The sequence below is a fragment of the Talpa occidentalis genome, unplaced genomic scaffold, assembly GCF_014898055.3.
Source record: "Talpa occidentalis isolate TD23 unplaced genomic scaffold, MPIMG_talOcc4v2.1 talOcc4.12, whole genome shotgun sequence".
NCBI lineage: Eukaryota > Metazoa > Chordata > Mammalia > Eulipotyphla > Talpidae > Talpa > Talpa occidentalis.
The window spans coordinates 65,859,563-65,885,539 of record NW_023601212.1 but is presented as its reverse complement, the minus strand read 5'-3'; the positions used below and the strand labels follow the sequence as shown (position 1 = coordinate 65,885,539).

The window sequence follows — 25,977 nt, the reverse complement described above, 5'->3', positions numbered from 1 at the left end:
GCTTGTATAAATAAATATATAAATCTTTGAAAAAAAAAAAAAGAAAATGCATACATTGTGCAAAAATAAAAAATGATGTGAAAAATATATAAAATAAAATAAATATAATTGTTTTAGACTGTACATGCTAATTTCAACAAATCTGGAAGTCTTTGTGTGTCTTTCTTTTTCAACCTTTGAGTACCAGCTTATGTGAACCCGGATTTTATTTATTTATTTATTTATTTATTTATTTATTTATTTTAGAGGCATGTTTTATTTATTTGTTTGTTTGTTTGTTTTGTGTATACAAGCACCGTGCACAGTCAGAAGCGCGGGAGGGTGAGAGAATTCACCAGAGCCAGAGCGGGGAGCAGAGCAGGCAGAAGGACCGAAGTACACTGCTGAGGGGAGCAGCGGGCAGCAGGAGAGGTCTGCGCGCCATGTGGGATCCTCCTCCGGTGGCCGGGGAGCAGCCAGGGATCAAACTGGCGCGGCGGAGGCTGCGGGCAGCCTCGCAACCCAGCTCTCAACCACTGCGCCACGGGGAGGCCCATGAACCCAGATTTTAAATCAGGGCTAATATCAGTCCATGTCACAACTTGTCAGAGATGAATTTTTATCTTTCCCCCTTCTTTTTAAATATTTTAATATTTATTTTTTTATTTATACAAGAGCTGAGGTACAGTCCAGAGTCATGGGAGGGTGAGAGGATTCACCAGAGACAGAGCTGGGAACAGAACAGGCAGACGACCAAAAGCACTGCTGAGGGGAGCAGTGGGCGAGGCAGGAGAGGTCTGCCTTGCCATGTGGGTTTCGCCCTGGCCGGCCAGGAATTGTACCAGAGCTTCAGAGGCTGCGGACAGCTTCAAGTGCTGCACTCAACCCGCTGCGCCACCGCCACCGGGGAGGCCCTCTTTTCCTCTTTTTTGCTCTACTCACAATTATGATAAACTTCGTTATAGTCTCTAGTAGGAAGAGCATTTTTTTAACGGGAAGAGAACCTTTCTTCAGTGAGGGACTTATATGGTGGTGTTCTTACGGAAGGGGAGGGGATTATATCCTGGCCACCTTGGAAACAAATGAGCATACATTAAAGTGTTTTTATGGGCTGAATGTTTGTGTCCCCTCAAAATTAGTACGTTGAAATCCTAAACCCCAATGTGATGGTATGAGGAGATGGGATCTTGGGAGGTGATTAGGTCAAGAGAACAGAGACTTTGGAAATATAGGAAACTTCTTTTTCTTTTTATTTTTTTTTAAAGATTTGTTCATTTATTTGTTAGTTTGTTTATACAAGCACTGGGTACAGTCAGAAGCACAGGAGGGTGAGAGAACTCACCAGAGCCAGAGCGGGGAGCAGAGCAGGCAGAAGGACCGAAGTACACTGCTGAGGGGAGCAGCGGGTGGCAGGAGAGGTCTGCGCACCATGTGGGACCCTCCTCCAGTGGCCGGGGAGCAGCTGGGGATCGAACCGGTGCCTCAGAGGCTGCGGGCAGCTTTGCAACCCAGCACCCAACCGCTGCGCCACCGGGGAGGCCCGGAAACTTCTTTTTAAAAAAACAATATATATTAACCCAAAGAACACAAAAAGACTTATTCAAAGAAGTATATGCGCCCCCTCCCCATGCTCATTACAGCATTATTCACAACAGTCAGGAGTTGTGAACAATCTAATACCTTTGCCCACCTGTGACTATGCAGGTGCCTCTTCACCAACTCTCTCCCTCTGCAGGGCAGCAGCCTCCAGCCTGTCTGTGACCTGTCAAGGCTGCCCACCTGCAACCATGCAGGCCTCTCTCAGCAAACCTGTCCCTTTCAGGGCAGCTTTTCTGCCTGCTTGTGTCTATACAAGTTTTCTTTATTCATCCGTCCCTTTCCCTAATAAACCTGCTCTTAATATATATATATATATATAAAGAATGGATAAAGAAGATATTGTATATATACATAACACAATACTACTCAGCTATAAAAAGATGAAATCCTGCTATTTGCAACAATAGGGATGGACTTAGAGGGGATTATGTTAACTGAAATAAGTCAGACAGAAAAAGACAAACACTGCTTTGATTTCACTGACATGTGGAAGATAAAGAAACAAAACAATGAAGAGACAAAACTTTTAGGCTATAAGAAAAAAACAGTGGTTACCAGAAGGGAAGAGGGGACAAGGAATGAGTAAATGTGGTTAAAGTGGTCAAATGCAGGAAAAAGACTAATTGCAATAAAGTAAAAATCAAAATCAACAAGCAAATATAGACCAGAGACACACTACAGTGGGGGGCGGGGGGAGGAGAAGAGGGATTAGGGTAGGAATAAGGGGGTGGGAATTGTATGGGGAATATAACCAAAATGAAAATGCATACATTGTGCAAAAATGAAAAATGGTCTAAGAATTATATAAAATAAAATAATTTATAAAAATATAAAGTGGTCAAATGTATGGTGATGGATGGAGACGGGAATTTTGGTGGTGAACATAACGTAGAGTATACAGATGTTGATTTATAGGGCTGTACACCTGAAATATGTAAAACGTTACAAACCAATTTTACTTCAATTGAGTAAAAAGTTATGAGGACAGGGCAGGGGTGGGGAAGAGAGAGAAAGAAAGTGTGAGTGCAAGTACAGGACTGTAAGAAACTAGCACAAAAACCATTCTGGAGACACAGGTCATGCCAGGGAAACTGAGGGACCATTCTTACTCAGACTCATTCAATACTGGGAGTATACTTTAAAAGTTCTCATCATAGTGTTATAGGGCAGGGAGAGGGGCACCCCAGGCCCTGCAAACCTGCCTGCTCTAAATAGGTTCTGCCATCTGCCAAATGAATGCATCAACACAAAACATATGAGACTTTAATGGGAAGGAACTTTAATGCAATTAGGAAACAATACAGGAAAGGTAAAGAATCTAGTTTCCAAATCAAGCACCCAAAGTTACCCGTCCCCTCGTGGGTAAAAGTCTACCCAAGCAGGATTGGCCCAGAGCAAGGCCTCAAGTCCTGCCACAAGTCTAAAGCATTTTCCAGTGGGGACCCACAGAAAAAGATCAGAAAGAAGCAGACAACTCTGGAGGGAAAAGAGCAAAATCAAAATCAAGACAAAAACCGCCATTGTCACCACCCCACTGGGCTCTCACCCACATCTGTGTCAACCAGTTCATGACCAAAAGGCAAGCGCAGTTTCTTCACATGTCTCTCAGCTCCATGTGCCTCCTCCAGGTCTCCTTCTGGATCTCCATCCTGCTTCCTTCCTTCCTCAGTCTCCCTGAAGCTTCTTCTCCCGCTGCTCAGCTCCACCCTCCTTTTGGGTGGGGCAGGAAACCTGGAAACTCCCCCTTTCCTGGGGACCACCCTGTTACAATAGGGCCCCCCTGGTGGCACAGGGGTTAAAGACAGCATTATCAAGCTATTGCCAGCCACTGCAGTGCAAGTTTGATCCCTGGCTGCCCGGGGAGCAACCCACATGGCACAGCAGACCTCTCCTGCCTCGCCCTTTGCTCCCCTCAGCAGTATATTTCAGTAGATCCTCCTGTTCAGCTCCCCACCTCTCTCTCTGGTGAATCCTCTTACCCCCTCCACCTCTGGCTTACACCCCAGTTCTTACATGCATGAAAATCTTTTTTTAAAAAAAGTTCTTATGTAAGAAAAGAAATTGTTGGTTTCTCACCTGTCCTTCTGGGATATCAGTTGTTTCCGTACCAAACTGGGTGAAAGGCAAGGCAGAAGTTAATCAGGAGACTACAGTAGCTCCTGGGGGAGAATGAGGACCTGGCCCACAGTAACCAGATTGTGTTACACAGAAATCTCATTTATTTGGCTGCCATCACAGATGCCAGCCCAGGCAATGCTACAAAAAAAAGTGGAATAATCTTCCATTTGCCAGTTATATGAGTAATTGAATGTGAACAATTTCCTATGAAATGGAGATAGATCTTTAAGCTGTCAACTGCTTAAAACACAAATAAAACCTCTGTGGCTCTTACAAATCTGAAAATGTGAAAAAGCTACTAACTCACAATTCTCAATGTAAAGATTCATTTTAATAGGTAAGCTGATTCCCACAACAGATTGACTTCAGGTGTCCTCTATCCCTGAAGTAGACATGTTGGGTAACAAAGACATTGCGGTTATCTTTAGGCCTGTCTTTTTAGTTTCAACCTGATGGGGCCATCAGAGGGAACTGACAGGACTCCCAAGTGAGACCCTGTCAAACAGACATCTGTGTGCTCCCTCCTGTCAGTTTGTTCTTGTGGACACCCTGATGGTTCTCTCAGGTTGCTTTACAATAAAGTTTGCCTTTCCAAACAAAACAAAAAACCTGTATGGTGCCAGATGATTATTAGACTTTTTTGTGAGCAGGTTACACTAGAGATAAACATGGAATCTTTATATACCTTAAACCAAGATAATGCAAACATACCTCAATTAAAACTAAATAACTAAAAAACAAATGGCTCTAGGCATACAAAAACAGACAAGAGAGTCATCCACCCCCACGCACTGAAGACCCTCTGAGTGAAATGAGGGAATATAGCAGAAGTTGTTAAAATGATCTGGGCTCTTTACCACAATCATAATGCTGAGCTTCAGGAGCGGAACCAGGAGACTCTTTCATGCTGACTTTTTCTACCTTTCTTTCTTTTGGTGTAATGAGATAAAGATAGAGCAAACCAAGAAACTAGGTGATGGTACCCGCAGAAGTCTTTGGGGGAGAGATCACCAACACCTGCAGACTCCAGTTCACCAAAAAGGGTGTTCAGCTTGGGGAGTGATGGTTCCCTGTCAGCAGAGATGGAAAACTTCTCCAATATCTGCCTGTTCTGTTCCCCACTCTGTCTCTGGTAAATCCTCTCACCCTACCACACACACCTCTTGCCTGTACCACAGTTCTTGTATGCATAAATAAATAAATCTTTAAAAAAAATAAACAAAATCACCATCTCCACACCCCCTATCCCACACCACCCCTAAACCCCTTCCCCCACTCCAGCGCCTACCGCCTGCGGGTCAGGGACCCTCAGCAATTTGGAGTAAAAGCCAGAGGAGAATATCCTTCCTGCTGAGACCTCTGCAGTGGGGGAAACTTTACTGCCTTTATCCTAGGAGCCAGGTTCCTAATTAAAGCAGGAAACATAGTTTAAAAGGTGGCAGAGAAAAACAAGACCTTGCCCTATAGCCTGGGCAATGGGGCAGATATCTGTGATTTTCTCAGGCTGACCACCAAACCACTATTGTTTTTTTTTTTTTCTCTTCTGATTGTCCCTGACATTTACCTCAGTACCTTCTTTTAAAATTTTTATTGACATAACATTGGTTTATAACATTATACGATTTCAGGTGTACCATTTTATGAATCAACATCTGCGTACATTGCAACATGTTCACCAGCAAAAGTCTAATTTCCATCTCAGACAGGAGTATTCCTGAGCATTCCTGAGTTATATTTACAGCTGTTTGCACCCCTTTGTGGATGGAAAAAGGAAGCTGCAGGACCCTGAGCCAGATTACGAGGCATGTAGGAGACAACCAAAAGTGACCCACAATAGAGAACTCATTATAACACTAAAGTTCCCACCTCTGGACAGGATTTGGCCTCCGTTTTCTGAATATGCAATGTTTACAACCATGCCTACACCACTAGTGGACCGCAGACTTGATGATGGCGTTTCTGGATTTTTTTGACAGTTGTAGAAAAAAAAACAGAAACAGAAACATATGCCAGCTTACTTACGACAAAGGGAAATGCATTCAAATGATTAAGAAGTCTAAGGGCAAGAGTATAACCAGACCTCAGAAGTCATGTGATTCAGGAAATGAAAGCCCGTAGGGAGTCAAACAGAATTTACTTTTTTTCCTCCTTCAGTTTTATTGAGATATTATTGACATTCAGCACTGTATAAGTTTCAGGTCCACAGCATAATGACTTGACTTACATATATTGTGACATTCTACCACAGTGATTTTAGTTCACATCCATCATGTCAATGAGATATAAAGAAGACTAGAAAATGTTTTACCTTGTGATGAGAACTTTTAAGATCTTTTCTTTTAGCTTCCAAATATACCATACAGTAATATTAGCTATAAAGTCATTATATTGTACATTGCATCTCCAGTAACCATGTATCTTATAACTGGAAGTTTGTATATTTTAATCACCTTCCTTCAATTCCCCCCCTCCCCACCACCACCATCCTCTACCTCTGGAAACTACAAATCTGATCTGTTTCTGCGAGTGTTTTTTGTTTTTAAGATTCCACATATCAGTGAGGTCATAGAGTATTTATTTTTCTCTGACTTATTTTACTTAGCATAATGCACTCAAAATATATCCATATTGTAGAAAATGGTGTGTTTCCTTCTTTTATGATAGGTTAGTACTCCATTGTGTATGTGAGATTACATCCTTTTTAATTCTTATTGAGGTAACATTGATCTACAGCACTGTATATAATTCAAAGGCATAGGATCACATGTTTTCAGATGTATGTGAGCACACCACTCCCACTGCCAAGGCAGCCATAGCTCTCCACCATGGTCCATTGGACCCCCTCTGCAGTCAGACTTCAAGGGTTTGCCTCTTGACTCCTCTTCATAAGCCTACTTCATTCTTCATTTTAGGAATAAGTTCTCTCTAGTTTGCAGGTTGCTGGATGGGATATGGCCACCAGTTCATAGCATAAAAACATACCCTTACACAGCCATTCTTAGGGAATTCTTTTAAATTCTTGCTTCTCTGATTCCATATCCTAAAACTCTCTCTGCTTTTCTTCATCTCCTCCATATTCTTCCGTAAGGTACCTCTGATAATCCAAGATGTATCTCATTTTGGGTTAAGGAACTATATCATTGGTTCAGTCAACTATGTCTGGAAGAATAGGCTCGTGTTGTACATGTTCTATAGGACTTGGCTTTGCTGTCCATTGATGGAATAAAGATGTTCTTACCACAAAGAAATGGCAATTATGTAACAAGATGGAGGTGTTAGCTAACATTATGGTGGTAATCATTTTACAATATATAAATATATCAAATCAACACATTGTATACCTTAAATGCATAAAATGTTATATGTCAATGTAACATAAAGTTGTGTATGTGTGTTTGTGTGTGCGAGGGGAGACCTTAGAAATTACTCTTATGCCCATATACAACATTATACTTGATGGTGAAAAGCTGAAAGTATTTCCTAAGATCAGGAATAAGAAAAATATATCCACTGTCTCCACTATTATTCAGTAATAGTGGTCCAAATGGAGCAATTAGGCAAAGAAAAGTTATAAGAATAATCCAAATTGGAAAAGAAAAAGTGAAATTATCACTATTCACAGATGGCAGGGTAAATATATAGAGAGAATCCAAAGAGTCTACCAGCAAACTACAAGAAATAATAAATGAATATAGTAAAGTGGCAGGAAACTAAATCAATATACAAAAGTCAGTTGCATTTCTATATGCAAACAATGTTTCAGAGAAAGGGAAATAAGAAAAATAATTCAATTTATGATCACAACAAAAAGAATGAAATAGCTGGGAGTAAGCTTAAAAAAGACAATGAAGATGCTTACATTGAAAACTATAAGATAATGTTAAATGAAATAAAAGAAAACATACATACACACAAAAAAAATGGAAAGATAACCTGTAGAATAAACATTCTTGGACTGGGAGAATAAACATTCTTAAAACAGCCATATTGTCTAAAGACATTTACAGATTCAATGCAATACTTATAAAATCCCAGGAATTTTTTCAAGGAAACCCAACAATTATAAATTTGTATGGAATCACAAGGATGTCAAATCATCAAATCAACTCTGAAAGATAAAAAGAAAAATGGTGGCATCACATTTCCTAGCTTTAAACTATACTTCACAGCAACAATGATCAAAACAGTATGGTATTGGAACAAAAAAAGAAATTCGAAACAAGGGAATAAACAGAAAACACAGAAATAAACCACTTACCTACATATACAAAAATTAATTCAAAATGGATTAAAGATTTGGATCCATAAAATATATTTTAGAAAACATAGCAATTAAACTATAGGACATCTACTGCAAAAAATGTTTTGGGGGATTTAACTCCAACAGCAGGGTAAACAAAAGCAAAAATAAACAAGTGGGGTTGGCCTCCCTGGTGGCACAAGGGGTTAAGACAAAAACCTCTGAAGCTATCCACAGCTACTGCAGCATGAGTTCAATCCCCAGCCAGGGAGCTACCCACATGGTGCAACAGACCTCTCCTGACTCACCCACTGCTCCCCTCAGCAGTGTATTTCAATCAGTCTTCCTGTTCTGCTTCCCACTTTGTCTCTGGTGAATCCTCTCACCCCTCACACTTCTGGCTTGTACCCCAGTTCTTGTATGCATAAATAAATAAATATTTTAAATAAATAAATAAATAAACAAATAAGTGGGGTTATGTCAAATTAAAAGCTTTTGTACTTCAAAATAAACCATTACAAAATCACTACAGACTGGGAGAAAATATTTTCACATCACACATATGACAAAGGGCTAGTCTCCAAAATATATAAAGCACTTATACAACTCACATACAGATAGCCTAATCAAAAAATGGGCAAAAGACCTAAATATGCACTTTTCTAAAGGAGACATTCAGATGGTCTACAGGCATATAAAAAATTGTTCAGTATCACTTCTTATAAGGGAAATACATATCAAAGACACAATGAGGTATATCACCTTACCACTGTGAAAATGGCCTGTATCAAAAATCATGGAAACAACAAATGTTGGTAAGGATGTTAAGAAAAAGGAACGCTCATCCCCATTAATGGGAATGCAGTTTCCTCTATGGAAAAGCTTATGGCAATACCATTTTAAAAAAAGGAAATCCCGTATCATCGATCCAATAATATTTCTGGTAGGTATTTTCCCAAAGAATATGAAAACACTAATATGAAGATTTATGTTCATAGCATTACTTTCTACAATTGTCATGAAACCAAACTAAATGCCAAATGACAGATGACTGGATATAGAAATTGTGGAATATATACTCAATGGGACTACTCAGTTAACAAAAAAGATGAAATAGTGCCTTTTGGGACAAAATGGTTGGAACTTGGGAAGATTATGCTGAATTTTAAATAAGTCAGAAAGTAAAAGACAGATATCACTATCTATGGAATATAAATAACCAAAAACCATATACTGGCAAAGCACAGCAAAAACAATTTCTAGACCTAATAAAAAAAGTGTACTGGTTACCATAAAGAAGAGGGGAAAGGGAGAGAGAATGGGGGAAGAAAGAGAATAGGGCATTGGTGTGGGAAACTTGGTGGGGAGCTAATGAAACATGTGCACATATGGGGAAGTGAAAATGAAGCTCCAAATTATATAAACACATAAACAACTAATAACAGTAGTTCAAAAAAAAAAAACCCTAAACCCTAAGGGATGAACAACATTCTCCTACAAGAGGGGCCTCCCTGGTCACACAAGGGGATAAGACGCAATTTATGAAGCAATCAGCAGCCACTGCAGCACGAGTTCAATCCCCGGCCAGGGAGCTACCCACATGGCACAGCAGACCTCTCCTGACTTGCCTGCTGCTCCCCTCAGCAGTGTATTTCAGTCGATCTGCCTGTTCTGTTCCCCACTCTCTCTCTTGTGAATTCACTCACCCTCCCTCCACACCTCCGGCCTGTGCCCCAGTTCTTGTATGCATAAATAAATAAATCTTTAAAAAAAAAAAAAACAGGGATCAGTAAACTACACCTTTATAAGTAGATGGATAAAATGTATTGGTTAATAATTTTTTTAATTACTCTTAAGGCTAACTCTGACTCTCAGATAACAGAAACTATCTTAGCTAAAAAATCAGCTGTTCAAGGTGGAAAATTCTCAAAAGAGGGGAAAAGGGGGGATTTTCTAATCAACACCAAGTTGTCTAAAGGAGACTGAATGTTTCTGACTGGATTTACTTCCTTCATGGGGACATATCCTGCTGCCCTTTGGGATGAGAACTTCAAAGGACAGCAAAAACAATTCCTAGACCTAATTAAAAAAAATATACTGTTTACTGTAAGGAACAGGGGAAAGGGAGAAAGAATTGGGGAATGAAGTGGGTCTAATATCAAGCCCAATATCCTGTTTTCTTCCACTGAGAAGTATGCCTGTACTAACTTGTACACCAGGTATCCTTTCCACCTACACCAGCCCCTTCTCCAATAAATGCCGTGCTGACCTTTGTTCCACCAGTGGCCTGGAACCTTAGCCAGGTTCCTAACCTGTCCACAGACTTCCTAGTGCCATTCATGTCTTCAACTTTTCTTGTCATTTAACCCAAGGAAATCACTCCCTTCCAACTGTTCCATTTGTCTGGATGTATCTGGATTCATTCAGCATCTACACACTTGAGCCTTGTTCTAAGATAAGCATTTCATAATCAAAAGCAGTTTTCACAGAAAATAGGCACATACTCCAGTAAAATAAGTGTCCCTCCCTGGAAGGGACACCGATAATTACAAAAGTGAAAACTGGTGACTTAGGGTCAGATGTACGGCTACAAGCCCATTCTAGGGAGCATGCTAGCCCCAGCCACGAAGCCCCAGCCACGACCACTGATTTGTCTGTGTATTCAAACTCCTCTTTCTTCTATCAGTCACACTTGGGCCATTTATAGGCTGAAGTCTTGGTCACTTATCACCCCACCCCTCTCATTTCCTGAATCGTGCAAAACTGCCTTGCACAGAGCAGTATCATCTCCTTCCCACGAGCCAGTGGAGGAAAGAGTATTTCCACGAGTTCCATTGGGCCATCTGCCTCTACTCCAAGCCTTTTCTAGACTGGGGGCTGCGTTCTAGGGATCCGAAAGGGCTCCCCATGGATCTACCTTATTACCATGGCCCTCTGTCCAAGCAAGACTGTGAGACCCTGCTGTTGAAGGAAGGAGTGGATGGCAACTTTCTGTTAAGAGACAGCGAGTCTGTACCAGGTGTCCTGTGCCTCTGTGTCTCGTGAGTAGCCTCGTCCCCCAAAATATTTGGAGACTTATGTTGAATGCCGTGATGATGACCAAACAGAAAAGAAGTTGGATCTCACTCTGGCTTTGCAGCCCAAATGAGCAGAGTGAGAAATAGCTAGACTCTGTCAAGAGAGCGTGGACGGAGGGTGTAAGCTCTGCCCTTCTCTTCTTGATGCTAATGCTATACCCAGGTGAACTCTCTAGGCAGCAGGTGGTGGTGAAGGAAGCCTGGGAGGTGAGGGCATGGAGAGAAGGAGGACGTGTGAGGAATCCCCTCTCCTCTGGACGTCAGTTTGCTTGCTCTGGAGGAGGCATGGGGTCCTTCATGAAATTTCCATTTGAGAGACCAAGTTTTTTATATATATTCTACTAACCCAACTGCAGTACTTAAAATACTAATGATATTACAGATTTTGTTAGATTTGTAAAGGGCTTCAACAGACATCATTTCCTTTCCTTCTGGTCGTCTTCCAAGGCAACCATAAGCAACCCCTCTTTTGTTGATGAAGAAATAGGTCTGAATTTCTCAGATGACTTGGTATTAAACTCATCTGCATTGCCAGAGTTTAGGGTAAAATTTCAGGCCAGCGTATCAGAGCCATACTGTAGAAGGAAACTGGTTAGCTTGGTTTAGAAAGCAACCCCAAACAAACATCAATAGGAATCTACTATCTTAAAGCACTCTCTTCTTTATAAGTATCGCTGAACATTTTCTTCTATCACAGGAATTAAAACCCTGCTTTTCTATAGATGAACTTAAGTGCTTCTTAGAGTTCGGTAGCTATGCGGACAAAAATGACAGTCATTACTAACAGAACAGGCAGGGGTATATTTCTTTCCTTAACTAATGGTAGGGATACAGGAAGAAAAAAGACAATGTGAGGATGTTAGCAATTTGAATTTTCAAGTTGCATGTGACATTAAGATTATTTTCATAGATATTTTCAGCTATTGTTAATTCCTCTTAATACTTTCATAATGATTTCATTGACCCATTTTTAGCCTGAGTTCTTTGTGTTTTAATAAGTGATTTTTTGCAGTTTCTATGTATGAAGGTAAAACTTAAAAAAAAAAAAAAGACACACTCAAAAAACAACTACAGACCAATTTCAATTTCATCTAATATCAATATTAAATAAACTACTAACAATTGGAAAGGTCATTAACACATTACAGAAGGTACACTATGCTCCAGTGAGCATCAGTATTGTCATGGATGGTTCCATATTAGGAAAATTATTTCTGTAATTACATATTAATAGTCAAAGTTCACAAATGAATAACTCAATCAAATTTTCTTTAAAGGTGTTAAGTCAAATTCCGCATCCACTGCTCAATAAAACACACACATATATGTATATACACACTACTAGTCATACAAAGTTGACTAACCAACTTTTCCAAAGGCAAGATGAAGTATGCAGAACTTATATTAAAATCATGACTGAGCCAATGGAACGCATGTCAGCACACTGTGTAACATTTTCTAGACAATATTAGCAAGTGTAAATAACCAAAAGAAATACATGTAAGAATTGAGAAGAGAGATGCAAAGTTATTATTTGCAGTTGACATGATTTTGATGAAATCTAAGAATCAATTGAAAAACCACTGAAAGCTGTAAGGAAATTCAATAAAAATATGTACTGATAAAATTGAAATTTAAAAATCAAGTGCTGTTCATGTATATATAATAACAGTAAGGAAAGATTACAAAACTGTTCATTTATTTTAATAAAAAAAAATAATGCTAAAGAATAAGTGTGCTATGAAATGTATGACTTGTATGAAGAAAGCTTAAATATCTGTTGGATTATTCACTAGAGAACTTACATGAATGGAAGGATTCCATTTGGAAGCTTGTAGTTCATGTTAATCTATAAATTCAATATGTTTCCAGTATTAAAAAAAAAACAGAATTAAGTTTTCTTTCTTCAAGAATATGAAGTTTATCCAGGTGGGAGGTAGAACCTGCTTAAATAGCCAGAAAATTTTAATTAAAACAAAGGAGGGCTAGTTCTATCAAATATTAAAAGAAATTATGAAACTACAGTAATTATTAAAAAGATGAAAACGTTCAGTGCTGACCAATCTATGAATAAAATACAGAATGCAAAAATTAGACCAGGTACATATAGAATTTAGCATATGATTTAAAGAGCATTTCAGATCAATGAGGAAAAGACAAATGACAACTAATCATATTAGAACATTTGGTTGGTCACTGAGAAAAAATAAACCCACTTCCCTTTTTTCTTAAAGTAAAATTAGTGCAAAGTGGTTCTAATGTACAACTAACTTTTAATGAAACTATGGGAATTAAGACATAAGAAGACATGAACTATTAAAATATTCCTCAAATTGTTGCCTGATTTTTTTTTTTTGAGGAATATTTTTATTTATTTTTTTTTTATAGAGGCATGTTTTATTTATTTATTTGTTTGTTTGTTTTGTTTATACATGCACTGGGTACAGTCAGAAGCATAGGAGGGTGAGAGAATTCACCAGAGCCAGAGCGGGAAGCAGAGCAGGCAGAAGGACCGAAGTACACTGTTGAGGGGAGCAGCGGGCGGCAGGAGAGGTCTGCGCGCCATGTGGGACCCTCCTCTGGTGGCCGGGGAGCAGCCGGGGATCGAACCGGCGTCCCAGAGGCCACGGGCAGCTTCGCAACCCAGCGCTCAACCGCTGCGCCACCAGGGAGGCCCTTGAGGAATATTTTTAACAGGCAACTATAAACCAGAGATGGGGGTATGGGGAGAAGGGAGTAAGATCAAAATGGGTGGGAATAGCACAAGGGACTATGGTGATGGTACACAGGTGAATGGGTCATGGGAATTTTGTGGGGACTATAACAGAGACGAAAATGCGTACATGGCACAAAAATGAAAAAGGATGCAAAAAATGTAAAATAAAATAATAAAGAAAAAAATTTTTTAGATATTCCTCAAATTGAATGACCTTTCTAAACAAGTTGTATAACCCAGAATTTATGAAAGAAAAGATCGATAAATATGACCACTTAAAAAATGATATTAACAGCAAATGAAGGCTATTGACTAACCAACTGAACAGAAATTATTAAGAAGAGATTTTAAAAATCAATAGAAAACTAGGTAACGTGCAAGAGGATGAGAGCTTCTGAAACAAGAAAGTGAAATTGCTAGACCTCACTAATAATGAAAGAAATGCAAATTAAAACAAGAGACCATTTTTTATCTATTCCATGGATGAGAATTTAAACTTTGAACACACCCAGCATGTGCTGGGAAGCAGACACTTACTTGTGCCCATGCAGAAGGGGGTAAAATATAAAAGGCATCAGTGTAAACTTTGACCCATAATTTCATGCATAAAACTCATCTTCTAATTATGACTTCACAAATGTGTGCAAATTGGCATTAACAAAGTTGGTAAATCCAGTTATGGTTCAAAAAAACCTCCAAGACCTGTTGTCATACATAAAGACAAGGTGCAAAGAATGACCCACTTGTGCAAAAAAAAAAAAAAAAAAAAAAGCATGTCTATATCCTTGTCTAGTCATATAAATATTTCAGGTCTTATATAAGAAATTTTCAAAAGTTGTTGCAACTGGTGCATAAGTCTGAGTTTTGTTTCCCACTTGCAAGAGGTCTGAGTCTGGGAAAAGGTTACGGATTCATTCTTTTCATTTGATGACTTTGTTACACTATTTAAACGTCTTATGTGTGTGTATTACTTTGTAATTGAAAAAAGTTTATAAAAATGCAGGGAATCTCTACTATCTACTCAAACATTGTCTGAGGACATGGGGCGATGCCAAGGACGCTCCCTAGGGAACTTATATTTTTATTTTCAAGGAGACACAAGACAGGTAAATATGCGAAACAAGGGTGAGGTCTAAATTCTAGAAGAGGCAGTTCTTTATAAATTCAAGGACAGGAGAGTGGGGCTGGGAAGTTTTCTGAACTGAGACTTAGATCGTGAAAATGAGATGAAAGGTATAAGGGGAGGGGGAAAGGTAGGATGTAGGGTGCTTTAAAGCACTAATGAATCACACAGGCTTCTGTAGAGGTAGTTTGGAAACCAACTTTTGGAAAGGTCAATATGGAATAGTATTATAGGATCTTAAAAGAATGACTTTGTAGATGGTAGGGAAATAAGGATGGTTTCTGAGTAGGGACATGACAAGACCAAGACTATATGGGGGTGGGCCAAAGACAACAAAAGAGACAGTTGTGTCTGGATGAGAGATGGTGAGGAACTAGCTAGAGTGAGGTGAGCAGGTGGGATGGAAAAAAGAAGGTGCAAGGCTGTGACAGTGGCAGCAGGGTGAATAGTTTACACTGGGATTCTCTTTAAAAATTGATGCTCTGTTCTGTAACACATCAACTCATTTGTATATTCATCAAGAGCAAAAGCCACTAAGAAATGATACTAATAAATCAAATGGAAAGGCAATCTGTATGTGATCAAATCTCACCCTCCTCCCTGCCATGGCACTAAAAACCTAGTAGCAGATAGCACTGACCAGAAAACTAGTTGGTAACCTGGCTTCCTGATCTAAAGTGTGATAACTTCCAAAAAACACCCACACGTGAAGCGCTGCCTGAATAGTGTGAATTCATGAATGTCAGAGGTTGAAACTGGCTTTGCCTTTTTAATCAGCAGAATCAAAATGGCTTGCATATTAGGAGCAGTAATGTATGTATCTGCAGGTTTGACGGGAAAGGGGCTGTCTAGCCACAGGAAGCCCGCAGGTGAGATGACATGCTGCCTTTGCTCACTGAGGAGGAAAAGGCAATAGCAAAAATAAGTGAGAGGCACTGGAGTCAGTTCCAGTTCTCAGATTCCCAGATCTTTGGAATGACTCTAGAATTCAGGAAGAAAAAAGCTTTTGCTATATTTTGTTTTAGAAAAATCAATGTAGAGCGAGGTATAACGAAGAAAGCAGATATTATTTAAATCTTATGAGACTACCCTCTATGCATATGCAATGAGAAGTACACACACACACACAGACACACACCGGAAATGGTTCATTATATATGATAACTGTCAACTTGTTTTTCAAGTTATGTTATAGATACCAATTCACATCAAAAAAGTCAATACATGTTATTTCATGTTTGATTAGTATTTTATTGATTGGATATATCATGATTTATAAATAATCATACATTTAAGTTATTTCCAATTCAGTCCAATGGACCTAATGTAATATGAGAAAAACAACTTTTGTAATCACATCTTTGAAAGTTTGCCCAACTCTCTCCTTAGGATAAAATCCTAGACATTTTTATATATTTACACACTGAAAAATTGGTACAACAAAAGATTTTACCAATGCTCACTCCAGCCAAGCTCAATGAGAAGACCAAAAATCAAGTCTTAGAGCGTTCTTTATTGGCTTGAGTTCTTGTGTTATGTCTGGAAAATTACAGAATATGTATTTGATATCCTAAGGCACAGTCAATTCCATTTCCTTCAACTGATCTTTTGAAGTTTGGATAAAATAAAGCCAAAAACTCAAACCTGAGCATATCTTACCTCAACACTGGCCACAGCGCGAGATCACCTGCTAATTTGTAGACTGTGCATGAACTTGACCAAAGTTGAAGCCATTGCACAGTCTGTCACAAGATCAAATCCTATTGAAAACTGTGAGACAATTCTAAAATAAGCAGAAATTTAGAAGACTAGTAGTCTAACTTTTACAAATCTCTAGTGAAAATTTAACGCTAAAGATATTTAGGTGGTCTTTAAAAGCCCTATGGATTTCTCTCTTCGGCAGAGTTTAAGATTTCTGCAAGATAACTGAAAAAGTAGTCATTTCAATACAGCACATATTGGAAACCTTAAAAGACTCTTCAGGTCTTGTTCCTATTTTTCTGTCCAGAAATGTTCTCTGGGTATTCTTACACCGGAAACAAGCCACCACATACTTACTGAAGACCCACAGTAAATATAGGGAACTTTTTTTTCCTGTCTATTACAAGACTAACCACAAACACAGCAAAAGTCATATGTCAAATGAATTGAAACATGGTTTATATATTAGATCCAAAAAGATCCCATTCATATAGTCTCTTTTTAAAAAAAAAAAAATAAATTTTATTTTTATATTCCCCATACAATTGCACCCCCTTATTTTGACCCCAATCCCTCCCCTCCCCACCCCCCAACCCCCATAGAGTGTCTCTGGTTCATAGTTTTTTGTTGATTTTGATTTTCACTTTCTTATAGTTATTCATTTTTCTGGTCCCTTATTTAAGTTTTCTAGACTCCTGCTATGAGTGAGACCATCCAGTATTTTTCTTTTTCTTTCTGGCTTATTTCGCTGAGCATGATCCCTTTCAGCGCCATCCATGTTGCTGTAAATTGCATGTGTTTATCTTTTTGATTGCTGAGTAATATTCCATGGTGTATATGTACCTCATCTTTTTTTTTTTACCTTTTTTTTATTTAAATAATAAATTTTATTTTTATATTCCCCCATACAATTGCAAACCCCCCATTCTGACCCCAATCCCTCCCCTCCCGCCCCCCCATATAGTCTCTTATAACATGAATTATCTTTATTGAGATATCATTGACATAAAAAGTGTACAGCTTGTTGAATTTTGAGATTAGTATTCATGTGAAATCATCACCCCAAGAGAGATATTGAAGATATTCACAACTCTCAAATTTCCTTGACGCCCCTTTGTAATCTCGCCTTACCATACCTGCCAACCTCCCCCTTATTCCAGGTCACCATCTTCTGCTTTCTGGCATTATAGAGTAATGCATATTTCCACAATTCAATATAAACCAAACCATAAGGTAGAAGTCTTTCTTTCAGAGTGATTGAGTTCATCCATGTAATTACACACATCAAAGTTCACCCTTTTATTGCTGAGTAGTATTCCATTCTAGAGAGAACCACAATTTGTTTACCCATTTATAGCCATTACAACAAAGGTTTCTATGAATATTTGTAACTAAGTCTTAAGGACTTTTTTTTTTTTCATTTCTCCTATGTAAATAACTGGGCATGGAATGACTGAGTTATATGTTCAATGTAGATTTATATTTTTAAAGAATTGCTTGACTGTTTTCCAAAGTGATTGCACTGTTTTATTTCTTTTTTTATAAATTAATTTTTTAAATTTTTTTACATCATTGTTCATTTTTTAAACAATATTTGCTTCCCCCACCCCCTCAGGTGTGGTCCCCATAGAGTTTCCTTCCCCAATGCCCCCGTGTACCATCACCTCAGTCCCCTGTGCTCTTCCCTCCCTCCCTCTCATCCCTCTCCCTCCTCCTCCCCTGCAGGATGTCTCTGATTTATAATTGTCCGTTTTTGCTTTGTTGTGTTTGGTACTGTTATTATTTTTTTACACTGATGTCTTGTTTGGTTCCCCTATATTCCTGCTACAAATGAAACCATCTGATATTTTTCTCTTTCCTTCTGGCTTATTTCACTGAGCATAATTCCTTCTAGTTCTGTCCAGGTTGCTGCAAATGGCATGAGTTTATCTTTTTTTGATTGCTGAATAATAGTCTATTGTGTATACATGCCACATCTTCTTGATCCAGTCATCTATTTTTGGCCATTTGGGCTGTTTCCAGGTTTACCTATTGTAAATAGTGCTGCAATAAACACAGGTGTACAGGTGTTCTTTTGAATCAAAATTTTTGTGTCCTTTGGGTAAATCCCTAGCAGTGGAATTGCTGGGTCTTATGGTAGCTCCATTTTTAGTAGACTGAGGAACTTCCAGACAGCTTTCCATAGTGGTTGGACTAGCATGCACTCCCACCAGCAATGTAGGAGAGTTCCTTTTTCACTATATCCTCGCCAACATTTGTTATTGCTTGCTTTTTTGATATGTGCCATTCTTACTGGTGTAAGGTGGTCTCTCAATGTGGTTTTAATTTACATTTCCCTGATGATAAGAGATGTTGAACACTTTTTCACATGCCTGTTGGACATTTGCATTTCCTCTTTGGAGAAATGTCTTTTAAGTTCTGCCCATTTCTTTCTTTTTTTTTTAATGTCAATTTATTTATTTATTTATTTTTTAAATAATAAATTTTATTTTTATATTCCCCATACAATTGTAGCCCCCCCATTCTGACCCCAATCCCTCCCCTCCCGCCCCTCACCCCCCAAAAAGTGTCTCTGGTTCATAGTTTTTTGTTGATTTTGATTTTCACTTTCTTATAGTTATTCATTTTCCTGGTCCCTTATTTAAGTTTTCTAGATTCCTGCTATGAGTGAGACCATCCGGTACTTTTCTTTTTCTTTTTGGCTTATTTCGCTGAGCATGATCCCTTCCAGCGCCATCCATGTTGCTGCAAATTGCATGTGTTTATCTTTTTTTGAATGCTGAGTAATATTCCATGGTGTATATGTACCACATCTTCTTGATCCAGTCATCTATTTTTGGGCATTTGGGCTGTTTCCAAAGCTTAGCTATTGTAAACAGTGCTGCTATAAACATAGGGGTGCAGGTGTTCTTTGGAATGGATGTTTCTGTGTCCTTTGGAGCTTCCATATGATCCAGCAATTCCACGTCTGCCCATTTCTTGACTGGATTGTTTATTTTGTTTTTGTTGAGTCGTGTGAATTCTTTGTATATCTTTGTGATCAGTCCCTTATCAGATGATGAGTGCCAAGATTTTTTCCCAATCAGTGGGGTGTCTCTCTGTTTTGGTTAATGTCTCTTTTTGCTGTGCAGAAGCTTTTCAGTTTGATGTAATCCCAGGTGTTTATATTTTCCTCGACTTTCTTTGCTTTGGGTGATGAGTGTTTAAAGATATTATTGTGATATATGTCTTGTGGTGTCTTACCTATATTTACTTCTATATATTTTATGGTTTCAGGTCTTATGTCCAGCTCTTTTATCCATTTTGAGTTGATTTTTGGATTGCACTATTTTATATTCCCACTGGAATTGTGAAAGTTCTGATTGCTTTTTATGCCAAGTCTTTTTTATTTTAACCCTATTAATAAGTGTGTAGTGATATGTCATTGTGGTTTAATTTACATTTCACCAATGACAACTGAGCAACTTTTCTTCCATGTGTCTTCTTTGATGAAATGTCTGTTCAACTATTTTGCCCATTTAAAAATTTTTCCTATTTATTTTCTTGAGTCTTGATGCTTCTTTACATATTCTGGATATAGGTTCTTTTTTTTTTTAAGATTTATTCATTTATGTGTACAAGAACTGGGGTACATGACAGAGGTGTGGGGGGGTAAGAGGATTCACCAGAGACAGAGTGGGGAGCAAAAGAGGCAGATTGACTGAAATACACTGCTGAGGAGAGAAGTGAGCGAGACCCAGAGGTCTGCTGCACCATGTGGGTAGCTCCCTGCCCGGCTGAGGATTGAACTCTGCAGAAGCTGCAGATAACTTCACAGTACTGTGCTTAATCCCTTGTGCCACCAGGGAGGCCTAGGATGTAGGTTCTTTATAAAAGTTGGTTCACGGATACAGTATTTTCTTTCATTTTGTGGCTTGTATTTTCATTCTTCTAATAATATATTTCAAAGAGTAGAGTTCTTAATTTTCATGAAGCCAGATTTATCACTTTTTTTTGGTCAAAGCTCATGATTTCAGGGTTGCAGCTAATAAATCCTTCCCTAACTCAATTCACAAAAATGTTCTCCTGCTTTCTTCTAGTGTTTTGTAGTTTTAGATTACATGGTATAGCTCATTCTGATTTGATTTTTTATATCTAGATAAGGTCAAGGCTGAAGTTCATTTTATTAAATAGAGTTTTTTCATTGAAAGAAATTATTATCCTTTCTCCCAATAAATATTTTTTATGGTTAAAAAAAAAAATCTATTGACCATCTAAGTTTGGGTCTGTTTCTAAGCTCTTACCATTCATTATTCTTTTAGTCTAACTTTATGCAAATTCGGTAGTGTTAATTACTGTCACTTTTTAAGAAATCTTGAAATCAGACAGTATAAGTTCCACAGTATTTTCATGGTTATTTTAATTATCTTACATCCTTGGTATCTCATACATTATTTTATTTATTTATTTATTTATTTTAAAGATTTATTTTTTTATTTATACAAGAACCAGGACACAGGCCAGATGCGCGGGAGGATGAGAGGATTCACCAGAAACAGAGCGGGGAACAGAACAGGCAGACTGACGAAATACACTGCTGAGGGGAGCAGCGGGCGAGATAGGAGAGGTCTGCCTGGCCATGTGGGACCCTTGCCTACTGGCCGGGATCGAACCAGTGGGGCAGAGGCTGCGGACAACCTCACAATGCTGTGCTCAACCACCTGCGCCACCAGGGAGGCCTCTCACACATATTTTAGATTCAACTTTTTGACTGACACCAAAAAAAATGTCTGATGGGATTTAGACTGATAAATCGATAGGTCAGTTTGGGGAGAAATGAAATGGTAACAGGGGGCCTCCCTGGTGGCGCAAGGGGTTAAGACAAAACCTATGAAGATATCCACAGCCTGTGCAGCATGAGTTTAATCCCCAGGCAGGGAGGTGACCCACGTGGTGCAGCAGACTTCTCCTGTCTTGCCCGCTGCTCCCCTCAGCAGGATATTTCAGTAGCTCTGCCTGTTCTGTTCCCCACTCTGTCTCTGGTGAATCCTCTCACTCCCCACACCTCTGGTCTACACCCCAGTTCTTGTATGCATAAATAAATAAATCTTTAACCAAAAAAAAAGGAAAAGAAATGAAATGGTAATATAGACACCCCTCAAAGAGATTTTTTTTCTTGGTTTCTCAGTTCATGTACAAGTTACTTTTATATTACACTGTAGTCATTTAAATGTACAATAACATTGCTTAAAAAAACTCAATTAAAAAAACATTTTATTGCTAAAAATGCTAATCATCTTGTTAGCCTTCAGAGAGTCGTGATCTTTTTGCTGGTGGAGGGTCTTGTCTCATTGTTGATATCTGCTGACTGATCAGGGTGGTGGTTGCTGAAGTTTGGGGTGACTGTGGCAATTTCTTAAAATAAAGCAGCAGTGAAGTTCACCACATCAATTAACTCTTCCTTTCACAAGAGATGTCTATACAGCATAAAAAACTGTTTGATAGCACTTTATCAACAGTAAAACTTTTAAAATTGGAGTCAAACCTGCTACTTTATCTACTAAGTTTATGTCATATTCTAAATCCCTTGCTGTCATTTCAACAATGTTCACAGCATCTTCACCAGAGGGAGAGTTCATCTCAAGAAACCATTCTTTTGTTCTTCCATAAGAAACAACTCCTCATGTGTTAAAGTTCTATCACGAGATTGCAGAATTCAATCACCTCTCCAGGCGCCACTTCTAATCCTAGTTCTCTTGCTATTTCTACTGCACTGGCAGTCACTTCCACTACCAAAGTCTTGAATCCTTCAAAGTAATTCATGAGGGTTGGAATCGACTTCTTCCAAAAAAATGTTGATATTTTGACCTGCTCCCATCAATCACAAATATTCTTAATCATATCTAGAATGTTGATTCTTTTCCAGTTTTTAATTTATTATTTTTCGTGGGCTTTTCTTTCATTTTTTAAATAACATTGTGTAGTCCCTTAAAATTCTCACCACCAGCTGGCTCATGAACCTTCACCATAGTCCCTTGTGCTCTTCTCTCCCCGTTTTGATCCCTTTTCCTCCCCCACCTCTCGCAGAATGTCTCTTATTTATGGTTGCCTGCTAGTTTTAGTTTGCCCAGCTGCATCAGAACTGTTATCTATGGCAGCTACAGCCTGATGAAATGTGTTTCTTAAATAAGACTTGAAAGTTGGAATGACTCCATCCATGGGCTGCACAATGGGTGTTACGCAGCAGGCATGAAATCAGCATTAACCTCCTACATCTCCATCAGAGCTTTTACGTCATGTAGATGGCTTCTTTCTTTAAACCTTATGAACCAACCTCTGCTAGCTAGCTTCAGACTTTCCTTCCGCAATTTCCTTACCTCTCTCAGCCTTCATAGAATTAAAGAGAGTTTAGCTCTCACTCTGGATTAGGCTTTTGGTTAAGAAAACATTGTGACTGGGTTGATCTTCTATCCAGACCACTAAAACTTTCTCCATATCAGCTTTAAGACTGTTTTGCTTTCTTGTCACTTATGTGTTCAATGGATGGGCACTTCCAATTTCTTTCAAGAACTTTCCTTTTATTCATAATTTGACTAACTGGTGTAAGAGGCCTAACTCTCAGTCTGTCTAGGCTTTGGCATACCTTCTACTCCAAGCATAATATTCTCTAACTTTTGATTTAAAATGAGAGAGATATGTCTCTTTATTTCACCTGATCAATTAGAGACCATTGTAGGCCATTAATTGGCCTAATTTCAATACTGTTGTATCCCAGAATAGGAAGACCCAAAGTGAGGGAGAGAAATCGGGGAACAGTGTGAATAGTCAGTCTGTGGAGCAGTCAGAACACACACGAATCTAGAGATACCCGGGACTTTCAACTCAGATATATATTGTACTGAACGCATTAAGTTTGAAATGCCTAGTAAACATCCAAGAGGAGATTTTGAGTGGACAGTTGAATAAATAGTGTGGAGGTAAGAGGCAATGAAAATTCAAATATAATTTGATAAGAATTTTTTGATACTTTTAATGATATTCAGTCTTCACAATATTTCAATCTTCTTTTACAACATTCAGGCTTTCCATGCAAAAATATTGCTTCTCCCTGTATTCTGTGAAGTGTTTCTTCATGTCTCTCGGTAAAATTTTTTCCTATAGGATAGGTACACTTCTTAAGCTAATTCACTGTAATTCAACAAATACTTATTACATGTGCTCTATGAGACAGGCAATTGATAGAGTGAAAAGGACAATCAAATTTCTGCCTTCTGGAACTCACAGTGAAATGTGAATTGCATGCAGATGAATAGATGGATAATTAAAATTCATTATGATACATGGTATACTTGCATAATCTGAGGTGACTTTTTCATAATTGTCCCCTTTTATCTCCATTGGAGCACCTCACTACAAGGCGCTTTACAGGAAGCACTCAGTGGCCCCAATCATGGGTTCAGCTGTCCAGCACTGCAAGCACTTTGAGCGAAGCCTTGGAGGGCTAAGAGGCCATGGGACGGACTATTGTTGTGTGTGGACAGCGAGAAATTTGGGATCTTGATTATCTTGATTATCATAGCTTTATTAGACTTGAGACCTGGTAAGACTGGGGTATAACAGGTGAACCCCATCTACCCAACACTCCTCTTCTTTCCCCGCAAGAATCAATCAACAGGTACCTTTCCCCATCATGTCCTCCCAAAGACATAGGGGTGGGAGCAGAAATCAGGGAAGCAAATTCTTAGACTATATTCATTTTAGGTCCTTTTTTTTTTAAAGATTTATTTATTTATTTATACAAGCACTGGGGTACAGGCCAGAAGGGCGGGAGGGTTAGAGGATTCACCAGAGACAGTGCGGGGAACAGAACAGGCAGACGGATGGAAAGCACTGCTGAGGGGAGCAGCAGGAGAGACAGGAGAGGTCTGCCGCGCCATGTGGGACCTTCGCAGGCCGGCCGGGATTGAACTGGCGCTGCAGAGGCTGCAGACAGCTTCACAGCACTGTGCTCAACCGCCTGCGCCACCAGGGGAGGCCCCATTTTAGGTCCATTTTTTAAAGTATCTAAAACTTTTTTCTGAATATTAAAAAAGTGAAACCTTCCTTAATGGAAATTACTAGAGAATAAATACATAGCCTTTACAGCAAAATAATACTTCAAGAAGGATGAGTTGCTGGCAAAAATAATACTTAATGGTAAGCTCTTTTTATCTATTTAATTGTTTTGTTCTTGTTTGCTCAAAGGCTGTTTCATCTGGAATCTAGAAGATATACTGCTGAGATTACTCAAGAATAAAATAGCAAAATCAGTACCTTACTTTCAATAAAATCACCCCTATAAAGATCCAAAATGTGCAAAACAGATTTTTACAAAGTTTCAGAATAAGAGGTGGGATTGTTTGAAGAAGAACAAACCACACCAAAGGTTAATATTTGGAATAATCTTATGCTTAAATACTTACCATTGACCAACTAGTATAAGCATTTTTTCTAACAGTTGAAAAACTTTCCACCAAAAAACCCTCAGAACTTAACACAGAGACAAAAGCCCCCATCCTGTCATTTGTCTTTCCTTTATCTCAAAATTACACGTTAGAAAAGCTATTTTACTTGTATTCTACTTTCATTATTAATTGTAATTTAATACTTTTTATGGATTGCCCAATTTTTTATTTTTGAATACTATATTTTGATTAATTTATTCTAATTATTCATATCAGAAAATAGGTATTATAAGCATTTTCACTAATTTACAATTTTACTGATTTTATATTTATGCTTTCTTATATTTTAAATGTACTTAAGTATATTAAATATTTTAATTTCACTGATCTTTGCCTTTAAATAAATGAAATATTGACATTTTAGTTTTGTTCCAATATTGTCAATCTCAAAGAGCTGACATTTGGACTTATAAATTGTATGCATTTTTTAACTTTACTAACTTTTCCAAATTATACTCCATTATAATTCATAAAACTTTGTACAGCTCCATACCGCAACCAATATTTGGCATTAGTAAGTTCTTATAGCTTTGCCAATCTGGAAGGAAATGATATTTAATTGTGGTTTAGTTTGTATTTTCCTGATTGATAGTGAAGTGGGCCATCTCTTCACAGGTTTATTTTTTTTTAATTTTTTTAAAGATTTATTTGTTTATGCATGCAAGAACTGAGGTACAGGCCAGAGCTGCAGGGTGGGGGGCGGGGTGCAGGGGTGAGAGGATTCACCACAATCAGAGTGGGGAGCAGAACAGGCAGATCCACTGAAATACACTGCTGAGGGAAGCAGCAGGCGAGACAGGAGAGGTTTGCTGCACCATGTGGGTAGCTCCCTGGCTGGCCAGGGATTGAACTCATGCTGCAGTGGCTGCGGATAGCTTCACAGCGCTGTGCTTTAACCCCTTGCACCACCAGGGAGACCCTTCACATGTTTGTTTTTTTAA

The 25,977-nt window shown here is 38.6% G+C and overlaps 1 protein-coding gene and 1 pseudogene across 1 annotated transcript in view; both read left to right on the top strand.

Annotated features, from left to right (window-relative positions):
- The first annotated feature begins 2,430 nt into the window (after positions 1-2,430).
- Positions 2,431-3,878, top strand: LOC119242277 (SS18-like protein 2; annotated as a pseudogene).
- Positions 3,879-10,843: 6,965 nt separating this feature from the next.
- Positions 10,844-25,977, top strand: part of SH2D1B (SH2 domain containing 1B) — a 29,329-nt gene continuing 14,195 nt past the window's right edge. The window contains exon 1 of the mRNA XM_037504447.2: positions 10,844-10,977. Within this exon, the coding sequence (XP_037360344.1) occupies positions 10,844-10,977 (134 nt within the window). The remainder of the gene's footprint in view (positions 10,978-25,977) is intronic.